The sequence below is a fragment of the Centropristis striata genome, chromosome 2 (assembly GCF_030273125.1).
Source record: "Centropristis striata isolate RG_2023a ecotype Rhode Island chromosome 2, C.striata_1.0, whole genome shotgun sequence".
Lineage (NCBI taxonomy): Eukaryota > Metazoa > Chordata > Actinopteri > Perciformes > Serranidae > Centropristis > Centropristis striata.
In genome coordinates, this window is record NC_081518.1 from 16,204,307 (window position 1) to 16,217,707 (window position 13,401).

General features: G+C 38.0%; 1 protein-coding gene and 1 non-coding gene across 2 annotated transcripts; one reads left to right on the forward strand and one right to left on the reverse strand.

The window, feature by feature from the left end:
* Nucleotides 1–2,099: 2,099 nt before the first annotated feature.
* LOC131986425 (cytochrome b-c1 complex subunit Rieske, mitochondrial) lies at nucleotides 2,100–6,537 on the forward strand. Its single transcript, XM_059351375.1, has 2 exons — nucleotides 2,100–2,366; nucleotides 5,514–6,537. Exons 1-2 carry the CDS (start codon nucleotides 2,156–2,158, stop codon nucleotides 6,119–6,121), a joined length of 819 nt encoding a protein of 272 aa, XP_059207358.1. The 5' UTR covers nucleotides 2,100–2,155; the 3' UTR covers nucleotides 6,122–6,537.
* A 2,490-nt stretch (nucleotides 6,538–9,027) lies between these two features.
* On the reverse strand, nucleotides 9,028–9,099 carry trnag-ucc (transfer RNA glycine (anticodon UCC)). Its single transcript has one exon. It is a non-coding gene; the product is annotated as a tRNA-Gly (tRNA).
* Between the last annotated feature and the right edge of the window lie 4,302 nt (nucleotides 9,100–13,401).

Consider the following 13,401-nt stretch of genomic DNA (forward strand, 5'->3'; position numbering starts at 1 on the left):
CCCTCAGATTTAGTGTTTTTATCTTGTTTTTAGACACACCTTTTTTGCAGTGTAGGTGTACTACACCACCATGTTGCTCCATCAGTTTCATAATTTAGACATTCTTTACAAAAACAAAAACAGGATATATTTAATTTTTTAAAAGTGATTTTGAATCTTCTATTTCATAACTATTAAAACCAATAATAGCATTATTTTATTATTAGTTATTTTTTAGCTAAAAGGCAACAAAGTATCCTATATTTGCCTGTGTTTAATTAAAATCATACATCCTATTTTATGATGAAACCTGGTCTGCACATGTTTGCAAGTACAAAAATGCCGTAAAATAACATTTAAAATGGCCTTTGTGAGCTCATGCACTTTTCCTCCACTTTTTTGTGTAAATATTTGCATCGAGGCTGCACTGCTGACAGTTCATACACTATACATACACTTTCCATTAAAATCATTCGTTTGCCAAAGTCAGCCATGTTTTTTTCTTTCTTTTTGGCATTGTGCAACTGGAATACTAGCCAGACCTTCAGAATATTGAGCCAATGTTTGAACCATACATCCATGACTTAAACCTGACTTACTGTGACATCATGAACACGTTTAGGCAACGATAATACTACAAGAGCCAGGCGCCACAGTTCAGCCCTAAAGTCTGCAGTAACTACACAAAGGTAAAACGGAAAAAAACTGCTTTAAAGCTTTTTAACGTGTTTTTAACTGGCCAGTCAAATGGGTTATAGGTAGGTAAGTGATATGACACTTATTTCTACATGTATTGATGATGGAATTTTTATGATCAAAAATCATGATGATTTATTTGACCTTTGACCCCAAAAACGTAGTTACTGCACTCTGGATTTGCATTGATGTAAAAGGTTCTAATAGTAATACACAAACAGAGTGCAGTAACTACAATGTTGTTGTTTTCTTTCAGCTTTTATATTTTGTTTTCAGTGAATAAACATTTTAGTTCAATTATGTTGTGTAGTGTATTTAGTGAATATTATTTAAAAGTGTTTAACAACTCTATTCAAAGATTTGTTTATTTTAGACATAAAATTGTAAAGTAATGTTTATATTTTAGTCTTAATATAATTTTACCTCACTTTTTTACTATAATAATATTCCTATCAAATAAACTTAAACGGGATAAGTGAACTTACTGCAGTCTGCTTTGGTTTTGAGTTGGATTTTGTGGTTACTGCAATCTTTATACAATAATTTCTCTGAAATAAAGCAAAATTGAAACCTAAAACTTTGTCACAAGATAAAACAAACATCAAGGAGTTCATTTTTAGTTATAACTCAATTTCGACCAAAAATGTAGTTACTGCAGTTAGGCTTTGTAGGGCAGAGTTGCTCTCCAACAGTGACTGGTGTAGTAGTTGATAAAAAGCTTTAGATTTTGTCTGATTTGAAGCCATCAGGCTGTCACATTCTAACAGAGATTCTACCAGACCAAGGTTATAATAGTTTTCGATTTTTCATTAGTTTTAGTTTTAATTTCGTTGTCAACTTTTGTTTTCAAATTCAGTTAGTTATAATGAGTTTTTAGCGTGTGTTTGCTAGTTTTAATTAGTTTTAGTGTTAGTTTTATTTTTATTTTTATTTTAATGGGGTATTTGTTGGGTGCGAGATTCAATAAGGTCACAATAAATTTTGCCTTTATTTTCTCTCTTATCCAGCTCAGCCCCAATAAGTTTATTAAGTCATAAAACCAGATAGATGAAATAGATTTCATATCAACCAAAAAGGGTTACTTGTGAAAAACGTTGAAAAAGATGAAAACTAAGTACATTTTCACTATAATTTCAGTTCGTTTTAGTTAGTTTTGTAACCACAAAATACAGTTTAAGTTAGTTATCGTTTTATAAAAACTCTCGTTTTTATTTTTATTTCAGTTAACGAAAATGTTTTTTCAATTCTAGTTTTTGTTATTTCGTTAGTTTTCCAGACTAACTTAATTTCCCCTCTAGGATAAATAAAGTAATTTTGATTTTGATTTTGATTGATTTTGGAAAATACAGGAGAAAAAAAAAAGGGGGGGGGGGGGGGGGGGGGGCATTACGTATGATGTCATTACGCACTTAGTGACGTCAGGCCGTTTCCTCCCAGTCAAGACAAGGTCGCCTCGTCGTAGTAGCTGCTCGCCGCAGAGATGCTGTCCCTTGCTGCCCGCTCAGGGGCATTTTCCCCTTACATGCAGGCTACAGCCGTAGCTGTGGCCGGCCCCCTACAGTCTCTTGTACCGGGGGTTGTTGTCAAGGGAGAGAAGATTTTGTTGAATCCGAAAAAACAGTTCCTATGCCGAGAGTCGCTCACCGGTCAAAGCCCAAAGACAGGCCCTGCTGTGACAGTTAGCATCAATGGTAAGCTCTCTTCACCTGCAGACATCTGACTAGTCAACTTCCTCTTGTTTAACGTGTGCATTGTAAGTTAAAGTTGACACCGTGTTGTTAAACCATGTAGGTTTACAATGATCAGTGTTAAATCAGCCAGTGAGTTGTCCATAGCTTGGTTAGCTTAGCTAGCGTTAGCAGGTTGTTGGCTAGCATCATGTTGGCCTCTGTGGGGAAAGAGCGGCCTACAGTTAAGGTCACTTTTATCTTAACGTTATAACCTTAGTATTAAACTGTGTGTTTGGGACCGAAAGCATCTATGTCAGTTTGATGTTAAACTAAGGAACATTCAGCCCTCATCGACTTGAGCAACAAACGGTTGCCGGTTCAGAGACACAGTATCCGGTGATCCGGTCCTGTAAGTGTCCCCATGTCACCTCTGGCTCTTATCATGTAGTCAACGTTAACGTGCAGTGGTAAAAAAGTGAATAATGATTTCACCAATCCAGTAACCAACATTATGGTCATGACAGTATTCTTTCAACTGGTGAAACAGTTGATTTTAGAAATAGAAACTGGCTTATTGCTCAGTTAGTTGTATGTCCTGTATTTGGTTAGGCTATATGTAGCTCTGATAACTTCTAAGGCTTGCTTTCTGTTGTTATTGTATAGTCATGCATTTCATTGAAGTGGAAGTGTTGAAACAGAAATAAATCGACTTCAAGTAGCAAATGCTGGGGGAATTGCTTGGATCAACTGCCAGAATCAAATTAAATCACACCTAAATTATTTTATTTATTTAGAATGAGACAGTCTGATGGCTGTAGGACTGAAGGGTCTTTTGAATCTCTCTGTCCGGGTCAGCCTATTCCTAGATGACACTACAATGTAGTAAATAAACAGTAAACACAGAAGCAGTTGTTGTATTTGATACTACCTAATTAATGATCTAGTGATCTTAAGTTAAAAATCTAAGAATGTCCTCAGTGAGAAAACTAAGAAGTTCCTAAGACATACGACAATTACTAAGAAAAAGAACATTCTTAGAACATCTTTTTTTTTTTTTTTTTCTTAAGAATTCTCTTACGTTTTATCTTAAGAACATTTTTGTGAATCCGGCCCCTGCAACGGAGAGAGAGGAGCCGTCTACTGCTGTTTTTTTGGTCCATAAAGGTTTTGTGTAGCAGATGATCTGGGTATTTCAGGATGGCCTCCAAAGCACGTATGGCAACTCTTTGGCCATCATACTATCCTGTGTTTGGAATAAGTCAACCATGGTGTACTTATAGCAGGAACAAACTGGCCACATCATGACAGCATTGTCTGGCTTTTACTCTGAAGTAGATACGTTTTGGAAAATGTATAATATATAAGTAAGTAATGGACAAGTTTAAAGGACAAATAAAACAAAAGGCCACATTGAACTGATAAAAATGGTCCCAGGCTCTGACTGCAGTTGGTCAAACATTAGAAGTAAACTCTGCATCCAGGCAAGTGAAATGCCTCATGCAATAGTCAGATCAGGTGGTCAGAAAATACATGTAATAAATAATACTTATAGGTTTGTTGTGCCATGTTATCTGACAAACTGTAAGTCACACTGTACACAGCTGAGCTTAGTGTGTAAGTCTGTCTCACCACCAAGCTCTGAACAGGACTGATGTTACAGCTCAGATATCCAGGACATTATAGAAGATAACAGTTTCATATACAAGATAAAGCCAGATGCTAACTGTTTAGCCATTTCAAGGGTTCAGATGTGATTGTGAGACTTGATTGCATTGTTTGTTGTTGTTGTTGAAAAATTAATTTATAATGGTAAATCCATCATGAATGATTCATTTATCAATTTGTCCATGTTGAAAGCTGTTAGTTTGACCTATCCAGGATGCTTTGGGTTGAGTTTATTGGCCAATCAGAAGCTATGTTCCTGACTTAAATTAGCAGTGGTAGATCAAGTATTCAGATATCGTAAAAGTACTGCATTTAAACTTGTATTGGGGAGTATATGACTGCAACAAATGATCAATTATTCTGCTGATTCTTCTCTCGGTTGATTAATTGTTTGGGCTGTAAAATGTCTTTTGAATCAGTATTCACTGTGCCTGGTAAACTTTTATGCACATTTGTCATGCATTATGCCAAGTGCACACAGCATGTAGCTGCACTCTGTCTGCTCTGTTGTGGTTTCAGATGTGGAAACAGTGATTATGATATATAATAGTTTAGATAATATTGGATATCTTTCATGTTCTACATGTTTGCAGTTCATTTAGATGCTAATGGCTGTTTTGTGGCCACACAACCTTTTATTGCTGCTAACTTCCTGTCATCACTAATTTTAAGGGTTAGCACAGTTGCTCTCATTTAGCAGGATTTATATAGGATTCGTCTGATGATAAAATAGAACCAAGCCAAAGACAAATGAATGCATCAAAATGTATTACAAGTAATTTGCCAATACAGATATTTCTATACATTGACAAGTGTTTATCAGGTTTCAGAAACCACATAAATAGACCCAAGCACCGACTGAGTAGACTGGCAGCGCTTCATAACTTGTAGAGCTGGATCCTGTGTACACTGGCCATCCAGGTTATAATAGTTTTGGATTTTTCATTAGTTTTAGTATTAATTTTGTTGTGATTTTTTGTTTTCAAATTCAGTTAGTTTTAATGAGTTTTTAGAGTGTGTTTGCTGGTTTTAATTAGTTTTTATTTTTTGGAAAATGCTTAGTTTTAGTTTAGTTTTTATTAGTTTTAGTTTTAGTTTTGTTGTAATGGGGTATTTGTTGGGTGCCAGATTCAAAAAAGTCACAATAAATGTTTCCTTTATTTCCTTTGTCTGATCCATCTCAGCCCCAATAAGTTTATTAAGTCATAAAACCAGATAGATGAAATAGATTTCATATCAACCAAATTTACGTATGAAAAAAGTTGACAAAGATGAAAACGAAGGACATTTTACTATAATTTTAGTTAGTTCTGTAACCACACAATACAGTTTCAGTTATAATTTTTTGAAAAAATCGTTTTTATTTTCATTTCAGTTAACTAAAATGTTTTTTCAGTTCTAGTTTTCGTTATTTCATTAACTATAATAACCTTGCTGGCCATGAGTGTTGATTCTAATGGATGTGTGCAGTCTACCTGATGACCTGTGTGTTTCTGTCTGTAGGCTGTGCAGGAGTCAGATTTGCCCACACAGACATCAAGATACCAGACTACTCTGACTACAGGCGCCCGGAGGTGCAAAACCCCGACAAGACGTCCCAGGACAGCAGTGAATCCAGAAGAACCTTCTCGTACCTGGTCACCGCCGCTTCAACTGTGGTGGGTGTTTATTCTGCCAAGACGGTGGTCAGCCAGTTCGTTTCTTCCATGAGCGCCTCGGCTGACGTCCTGGCCCTGTCCAAGATTGAAATAAAGCTGGGCGACATCCCCGAAGGCAAGAACATGACCTTCAAGTGGAGAGGTAAACCACTCTTTGTCCGTCACCGCACAGCAAAAGAGATCGAGACGGAAGCCGGCGTGAACATAGCAGAGCTGCGTGATCCTCAGCACGACAAGGACCGGGTGGTGGACCCCAGCTGGGTCATCGTCCTCGGCGTGTGCACACATCTGGGCTGTGTGCCCATCGCCAACGCTGGCGACTACGGAGGTTACTACTGCCCCTGTCATGGTTCACACTATGACGCCTCAGGCCGCATCAGGAAAGGCCCCGCCCCCCTCAACCTGGAAGTTCCCTACTACGAGTTTCAAGACGACCTTGTGATTGTTGGATAAACGACACTCCTCATTGTACAGCTTTCACTTTGGAGAAAATATTCAGGTGTAATTATGCTGTGTTCATGTTTTATTGGTTCTGCAACATCATATACAACTGGTACAAGTTTTGTTCTCTACGGTATCTTTCATTCATTGTCACAGTTTTCACAAACATGATGATGTTGGTAGACTTCTATACCTGTGGTTTCTGATCTAATGAAAGCAAGCTGTGTTTTTAAGTGCGGAGCATTTAGAATATAGTGTTAAATGGGTGAACACTGGGAAGATGCTATCCTGTCTTCTTTTCTCATCCCTGAATATGGTGAACATGTCATGAACACCTGTGTATTTTATTAAGTTATAGTCAATCTAATGAACAAAGAACATGTTTAAGTCTTGTCAATAAAGAATTCTATTTTATTTGACAACCTCAATTCTGTGTTTAGCCTTTCTTTGATTACATTAATGACATTGTTTAAAATGGTGACCTCTGCTTTGAGTATTGGTCTGTCAAAACTGATCAGCTACTAAAAGACACTGGTGGTAGATTACTCAATCATCTGATAAACCTACTTCTAAAAGTACTTGGTCAGAAAGTACAAGTGACTTTGTGTCAAAAAAATGAGGGTGTGGGTCAGAGATCTTCAAGTCATTTTATGCATGTCAAAGTCAGATTCATAGCCTTAGGTCCATAATCTGAGTCAAGATTTAACCCATAAAAACCCATGGTGACACCTGTGTAACAAACACTTTAAATCTTCTAGAATCTCCCATATTCAGCTTTATGCTTCACCATAATTCATTAAATCCCTAAGTGACGTATACTCAACACCCTGGTGTGGTGGTCATGTGACTGTGACAAGAAGTGACTTCTCAAATGTGGCTGTGACTGGAAACAGGAATCTAAAAAAGTAGCTAATTTAAATAAAGCTTATTTTTTGTTACAAGGTTAAGTTTAAACCCATTTAACAATTCTAATCCGTTAATACGGAACTGAACAAATTAAAGTCAAAATTTTGATATATGTTAATGGAGATGCATACAAAAAGGCAAATGGTTATTTGTTTTTAAAAATCTGAAAAATAATTTATTGTTAAACAGCACTATTAATGTTACAATTTTGATATATGTTGTGGGAATGCAAAGAAAAAGGCAAATTTGTGTTTTCTGTAAGTAGAAAATGTGTCTTTATTTTAAAATAAATATAAACATGAATGCCATAAATGCCCAATGTATCGTGTATGTCACATCACAGATCTTTGACATTTAGGGGTAGAATTATAAAAAAAAAAAAAAATGTGTTCTATGTGGTTCACTTGGTCTGTGAGAAAACCCCACATAATTTTCTTTAAAAGATTACTGGGTCTGGGTTGTTATGGGTTAAGTCCTTCAGATAGGCAACACTCCAAGTCTGAATCAAGTCTCTAGTCTTGGAGTAGTACGGGTTTCATTGTGAGAAGAGAGACCTGGAGCACACATTTAGCAAAGGAGTCACCAGGAGTTCACTTTAAAGAGAAGAAAGACGTATAACCAAGACCTCCAGCAATGATCTGTGCACTCCTCGGCCAAGTGTGTATAGGGCTTTCTCTGGGTTTGATTTCAAGTGTCTGATCCAGAAATCTTAGGGAAAAAAACCTTTAAAAACTATCCATAATATTCTTATAGAAGATAAAAAATTTCCTGAAGAAATTGAAGCTGAGACTCCTGCAATGAGCCCAATGATGATGTTCGTAATCAGTAGTAGGCAGTTCATTGCAGTGAGGGCATTTCTTGAGTCTCAAACTCAATGTGTAAAATGAACCACCGTGACCTCTAGATTTATCACAGGCTCATGAAACTTTACGACCACAACCACCTACTGAGCCAAATCTGAAAGTCTGACTGATTCAAGAGTAGGATGCCTGCGAAAAGCACAAATTCCTCTACAATCTGTCCTAGAAATTATTTATAAAGAGTGAAAGTTGTGGGAAGGAGGACAGGTTGTTTGAAGAAAATTCAGATCATTTCCCAGCTTCTCTCCACTCTAAGTGTGATGTCATCCACTCTAACTCTTAACATTCCATCCAATACACACCCAATATAAACGCTGAAACGTTCTGAAAAAAATCACAAAACTTAAACTGCGATTTCATGAAAACCGTGTGACTGATCAAAATGCCCATTTGGCCCAATATAGGCCAGAGGCTTGTGACCCGTTTAAACTATAAATCGTTTCCCTACATTAAAGTATAGCGATTTGGCACAGCCCCAAAGTGAGGTGTTTCTGAGCCCTTTTCATGTCGATTTCCTGTTAATTTCAACAGAACTTTTTTTTTTAAATTGTGAGGCAAAACATGAAAAATACAAAGCAAATTATTTCAGATTATTCTGCACTTTTTGATGAGGATTCCCTTTGCCTGTTTAACTAGCATCAAAATATCTTTTCCATAAATTCTGTATCTTGTCCAGGTGAATTATAAATGTTCAGTCTCCCTTCTCTGTCTTTTACATTTCAACTTTAAATGGGATGTTCTTTTGAATGAGAATAGCAAGTCCTCTTTTAGCTATACTGTGGAATGATGCAAATATCTGAGGTTTTTTCGAACTTACGATATTCCTCGTTATCAAATGTATTTAATGTAATAATAAAATATCTCCCATTTTCTTCAGGTGTTGTACGAACTTAAGATTCATGAAAACTTGACACACAGTGCTAAGATTCAAATTAATCTTCAGGTTCCCAGCTTTCAGATTATGTACAACTTCTATGTGGCATCTACTGTTGACCTGCTATCTCCCCCTAAAGACCCCCTGTCCCCACAAAAATATATATATATATATATATGGAAGAAGCAAATCACTTTGTCTGATTTGGTGAAATGTGTCTGCTCAAGGGCCCTTCAGTCCTGTTCACAAGCCAGATTTTCTGAACTGGCCGAGAAATTAGCACTGGCCAGGAATCGAACCTGGGTCAACTGCTTGGAAAGCAGCTGTGCTTACCACTATACCACCAACGCATATGATTTGTACATAACACTGATTAAGACTCAATGGAGAGAAATAAATCATTTTTAAACACAGAGTATTATATTCAGCAATTTAAAGATAAATGTCAACCTGTATAAACCCAGCTGGTGTCAAGTTTGGGGAAGAAAAACACAAAGCAAATTGGATTTTTTAGAATTACTTTAGCAGAGAGTATATGTTGCTGTGAAAATACAACAAACAGCCTAAAACTTAGTCTGTGATCATATCATACAATATTTCTTCTCAAAATGACGATTCCTGGGTGCGTCCCATGTCATCTATTTCGCATCCATGCGTCCCTCACTTGCGCTGTTCACTTGCGTCTTAGTCCTGCCCACCGATGCGGATTTTAATTACATGGTGAATCATATAAATAAAATATAAAACTTGTGGTGACACACTTTAGTTTAATCTGTGATCTGTCTTCACTCCGGTATGAAACTACTGCGATGTTGCGATGTATAACATCAGTCAGATCAGCTGCTGCGTCTATTCAATAAGTCAGGGGGCGGGGCCACCGCTAAAAGACTTCCGCATGGGATGCTCTTGTGTATCCTCGCTTGTGCCTCCTCCGATATGCCTCCTCTATCCTCCAAGCACAAATAAGAGCTTTGGGACGGCCGTACAGATGGCGCCTGCGACAGAACTTCCGGTTCAAGCGAGGATAGAGGATAGAGGTAGTGATGGGTCGGGTCGTGCCAATGCTTCGGAGCGTGTGTCGAGAAATCCCGGAAGTCTTTGGTGGAGCGCGTATCGACGCTTGTGTTGTTTAGGGCGAGTGACGTCATTGATGACGTTCGAAGCCTCGGTGGTTCAGGAAATGGTTCGATTACTGGCGGGATTTATGAACCTATAAGTACTGCAATGGAGCCGCTCACACTTTGTGGGTTTGTGTTGGCGATTTGTTGGTTTGTTTGTGACATAGATATATATCTTGTACTACAAATACATTTTTCCATGGAACCTGTGAGAAAGAGAAAGTTTTCCCCCATGTGGGAACACTTTGAGCAGATCTCCCCCAACAAGGTAAATACACTTTCAGTATAATAATAATAATAATAATAATAATAATAATAATAATAATAATAATAATAATAATAATAATAATAATAATAATCTTATTTTTGTATGCAATGTACTATTTTTTTTTCTTTTAATCCAAGGTGAAGTGTTTGTTGTGTGCCAAGGAATTGGGATACAACAATAACACCTCATCCATGTTGAGGCATTTTCGTGCTTTGCATGAAAACAGTGAGGGGAATGTGGCTGGACCCAGTCCAGGTAAGTCATTTCAAATATCCACTGTATGAACATACTTTTCAATTCCTAACACATCTTCTAATCAACTATAATAATGTAATTTACATAACTAATGATATATTTTTAAAATGCAAAACATGTAAACACATGTCTTCTTTTCTCTCCCAGTGAGCAGAAAGAAGGACCTGGACGATGCCTTGGTGTCAATGATTGTCAAAGACACCCAGCCTTTCAGTATAGTGGAGGACACAGGATTTAGAGAGTTTGTGGCTAAACTAGATCCAACCTACATCCTCCCAACAAGAAAGGTTTGTTTGGTGACATAGATGAAGCATGGGAGTACTATTGAATTCAATGCATTGATTATTATTTTCTTCTTTTAACCTTTCTTTTCACCTTTCCTTTAGGTTGTTAAGGCCATGGTTGAAGAGAGATACCAGCATGAGAAGGAGAAGGCCAAAGCTGAGGTCCAGAAAGTAGCTGCAGTTAGTTTGACAGCAGACATGTGGACATCTATAAACATGGATGCATACTTGGCTGTAACGTGCCATTTTATAGATGAGACGACATGTCTGAAGTCTGCACTACTTGGTGTGCAGAAATTCCCGCAAGCACACACAGCAGAAAACCTGGCCATTGTGAAATCCTCCCTCATGGATGACTGGGGCATCCGATCAAAAGTAACTTGTTTAGGTCAGTTTACTGTGCAAGGCTAAATGTGAGGACAAAGAGTTGCACCTAAATTTCATTGTATATGTTGTGCGATGATAATAAAGCATCTTTCTATCTATCTCTCTAGTTACTGATGGTGCATCCAATATGATTGCCTGTGGCAGGGAGCTGAAGTTGCGCCATGCAGTGTGTATTGCTCACACACTTAATTTAGTTGTTAAAAAGGCCCTGGAATTAACTCCAGCACTGTCCAGCATTCGCATGAAGGCAAGAAAGCTGGTGGGCTATTTTAGAAGCAGCACAACTGCCAAAGTGAGTAACATTATTTTCACATTTGTTTACACATTATTTTGCATTGCTACATGTGAAACATTTACTTTTTTATGTTTAAAGGAAAAGCTGGACCAAGTTCAAGACCAGATGGGGAAGCCCAAAAGAAACTGATTCAAGAGGTCGACACTCGGTGGAACAGCACCTTCCAGATGTTGGAGCGAGTTGCAGAGCTCAGGGAGCCTGTGGGGGCAGCTTTGGCAGGACTCAAAACGGACATTCCTGCTCTGACCTCAGATGACCTCACTATTGTGTGTGGGTGCTTGGCAGTACTGTCACCTTTTTTTAGGCCACAATTGAGCTCTCGGAAGAGAAAAGGGTGTCTTGCTCTAAAGTGGTCCCATTGCTGAAGATGATTGAGAAGCTGATCCAGGAGGAGACTGCAAAGGCAGCGTACCAGTGGCTCGGGAACTGGGGGGGCACCTGATAAGGCTCCTGAGAGAGAAGCTGTACAATGTTCAGAGTATGAGCATCCTGTCCCTTGCAACACTGCTCGACCCACGGTTCAAGGCACTTGGCTTCTTCTGTCCAATGAAGACAGAGGAAGCCATCAAACGACTGACGGCAGAATGTGCAAACATTATTGGGTCTAGTACTCATTCACTGCCACCTGTAGCGTCCACTTCACAGGATTCTGGAGCTGAAAGACCTGGTAGGTATTTTTGGTTTGATTTACATTGTACTTATGACCTAATTTATATATGTTATATTTATATATATATATATTCTGCTTCCCAGGAAACAAACTATGGAGCCATTTGGATGCCATGGTGTCAGAATCAAGAAAGACGACTAATGTTTTTGCTGATGCCACAGTGGAAGCACAACGGTACCTGGCTGAACCGAATATTGCCAGGACTGAGGATCCTCTGCAGTACTGGGAGAGGCAGAGGCAAATATACCCGAGCCTATATAGGCTAGCTCTGGGGTACTTGTGCACCTCTGCCTCCTCAGTCCCATGTGAACAAGTTTTTTCGAAAGCTGGAGAGGTTGTCTCCAAAAAAAGAAACCGGCTGAGTCCAAGCACAGTGGAGAAATTGTTGTTTTTAAACTGCAATCAATAAATTCACAAGCACTATTGATGTCCCATCTCTGTCCCATGCTTTGAAAACACTGTAACACTTTTAACAAACATCTCATGTCCTATTGGATTTATTTTATCATTGACTGAAATGATAAAAAAAGTAAAAATAAAGTAAATAATAATGATGACTATATATTAATAATAAATACTAATACACTGCTATTAGCATTACCCACATATTAATCAAAACAACAGATAAATGAACCACACAAAATCAAATTAAGGTGTTTTTATTCAAGTTGGCAGTGATTATTCCCATGCACCAAGAGGCCTCACAAACAGCTCAAAGGTCAATGACGATTTGGACCAGCAGGGGGTTTGTGAGCACATGAAGCCTCAAGATATGAACCTTTTCTCGAACCAGTTGGCTGGAAAGGTTCAAGGCTTCATGAGGCTTCATCTACCCATCACTAGATGGAGGAGGTGAAAATTAAGAGCTTTGGGATGTACCCTCTCTTTGCCAGCAGAGCCAAGGATTCACCTTTGACCTTTGACCCTGGCCTTCAACTAAGAGGGGCACTACTAATTAGGAATGTGGACATTACTGCCACCTACTGCTCTGGAGTTGTAAGCAGAATTGATTTGCAATCTTAACCCATTAGAATTAAGTTGTTTTAACATAAATTATTCTGGTAAATTTTAAATTGTTGCATTTTATGCTAAAAATACATGTTTTAAAACATAATTTTATATAGTAGAACAGGGATGGGCAACTGGAGGCCCGGGGCCCTCATACGGCCCGCACCCTCATTTGAAGTGGCCCTCAGAACAACCACATGCATTTGAGCATGAAATCTTAAAAGTGCTGTGTAAAATTGCACAAAATTACTTCTTGCAATTAATGTTGGTCTGCTGTTATTGCACTGAAAAAAAAGAAATCACAGTAAGTGTTTTTTTTTATTTTTATTTGCTTCAAACCTTTTATATTCCTATTTATACTGTTAAA

What these genes read in the sequence shown, in the direction of transcription:
- LOC131986425 (XM_059351375.1), top strand. Translation starts at nt 2,156, where the DNA reads ATGCTGTCCCTTGCTGCCCGCTCAGGGGCATTTTCCCCTTACATGCAG. An exon ending in TGTGACAGTTAGCATCAATG is followed by an intron (nt 2,367 to 5,513) that starts GTAAGCTCTCTT and finishes TTCTGTCTGTAG; the next exon opens with GCTGTGCAGGAGTCAGATTT.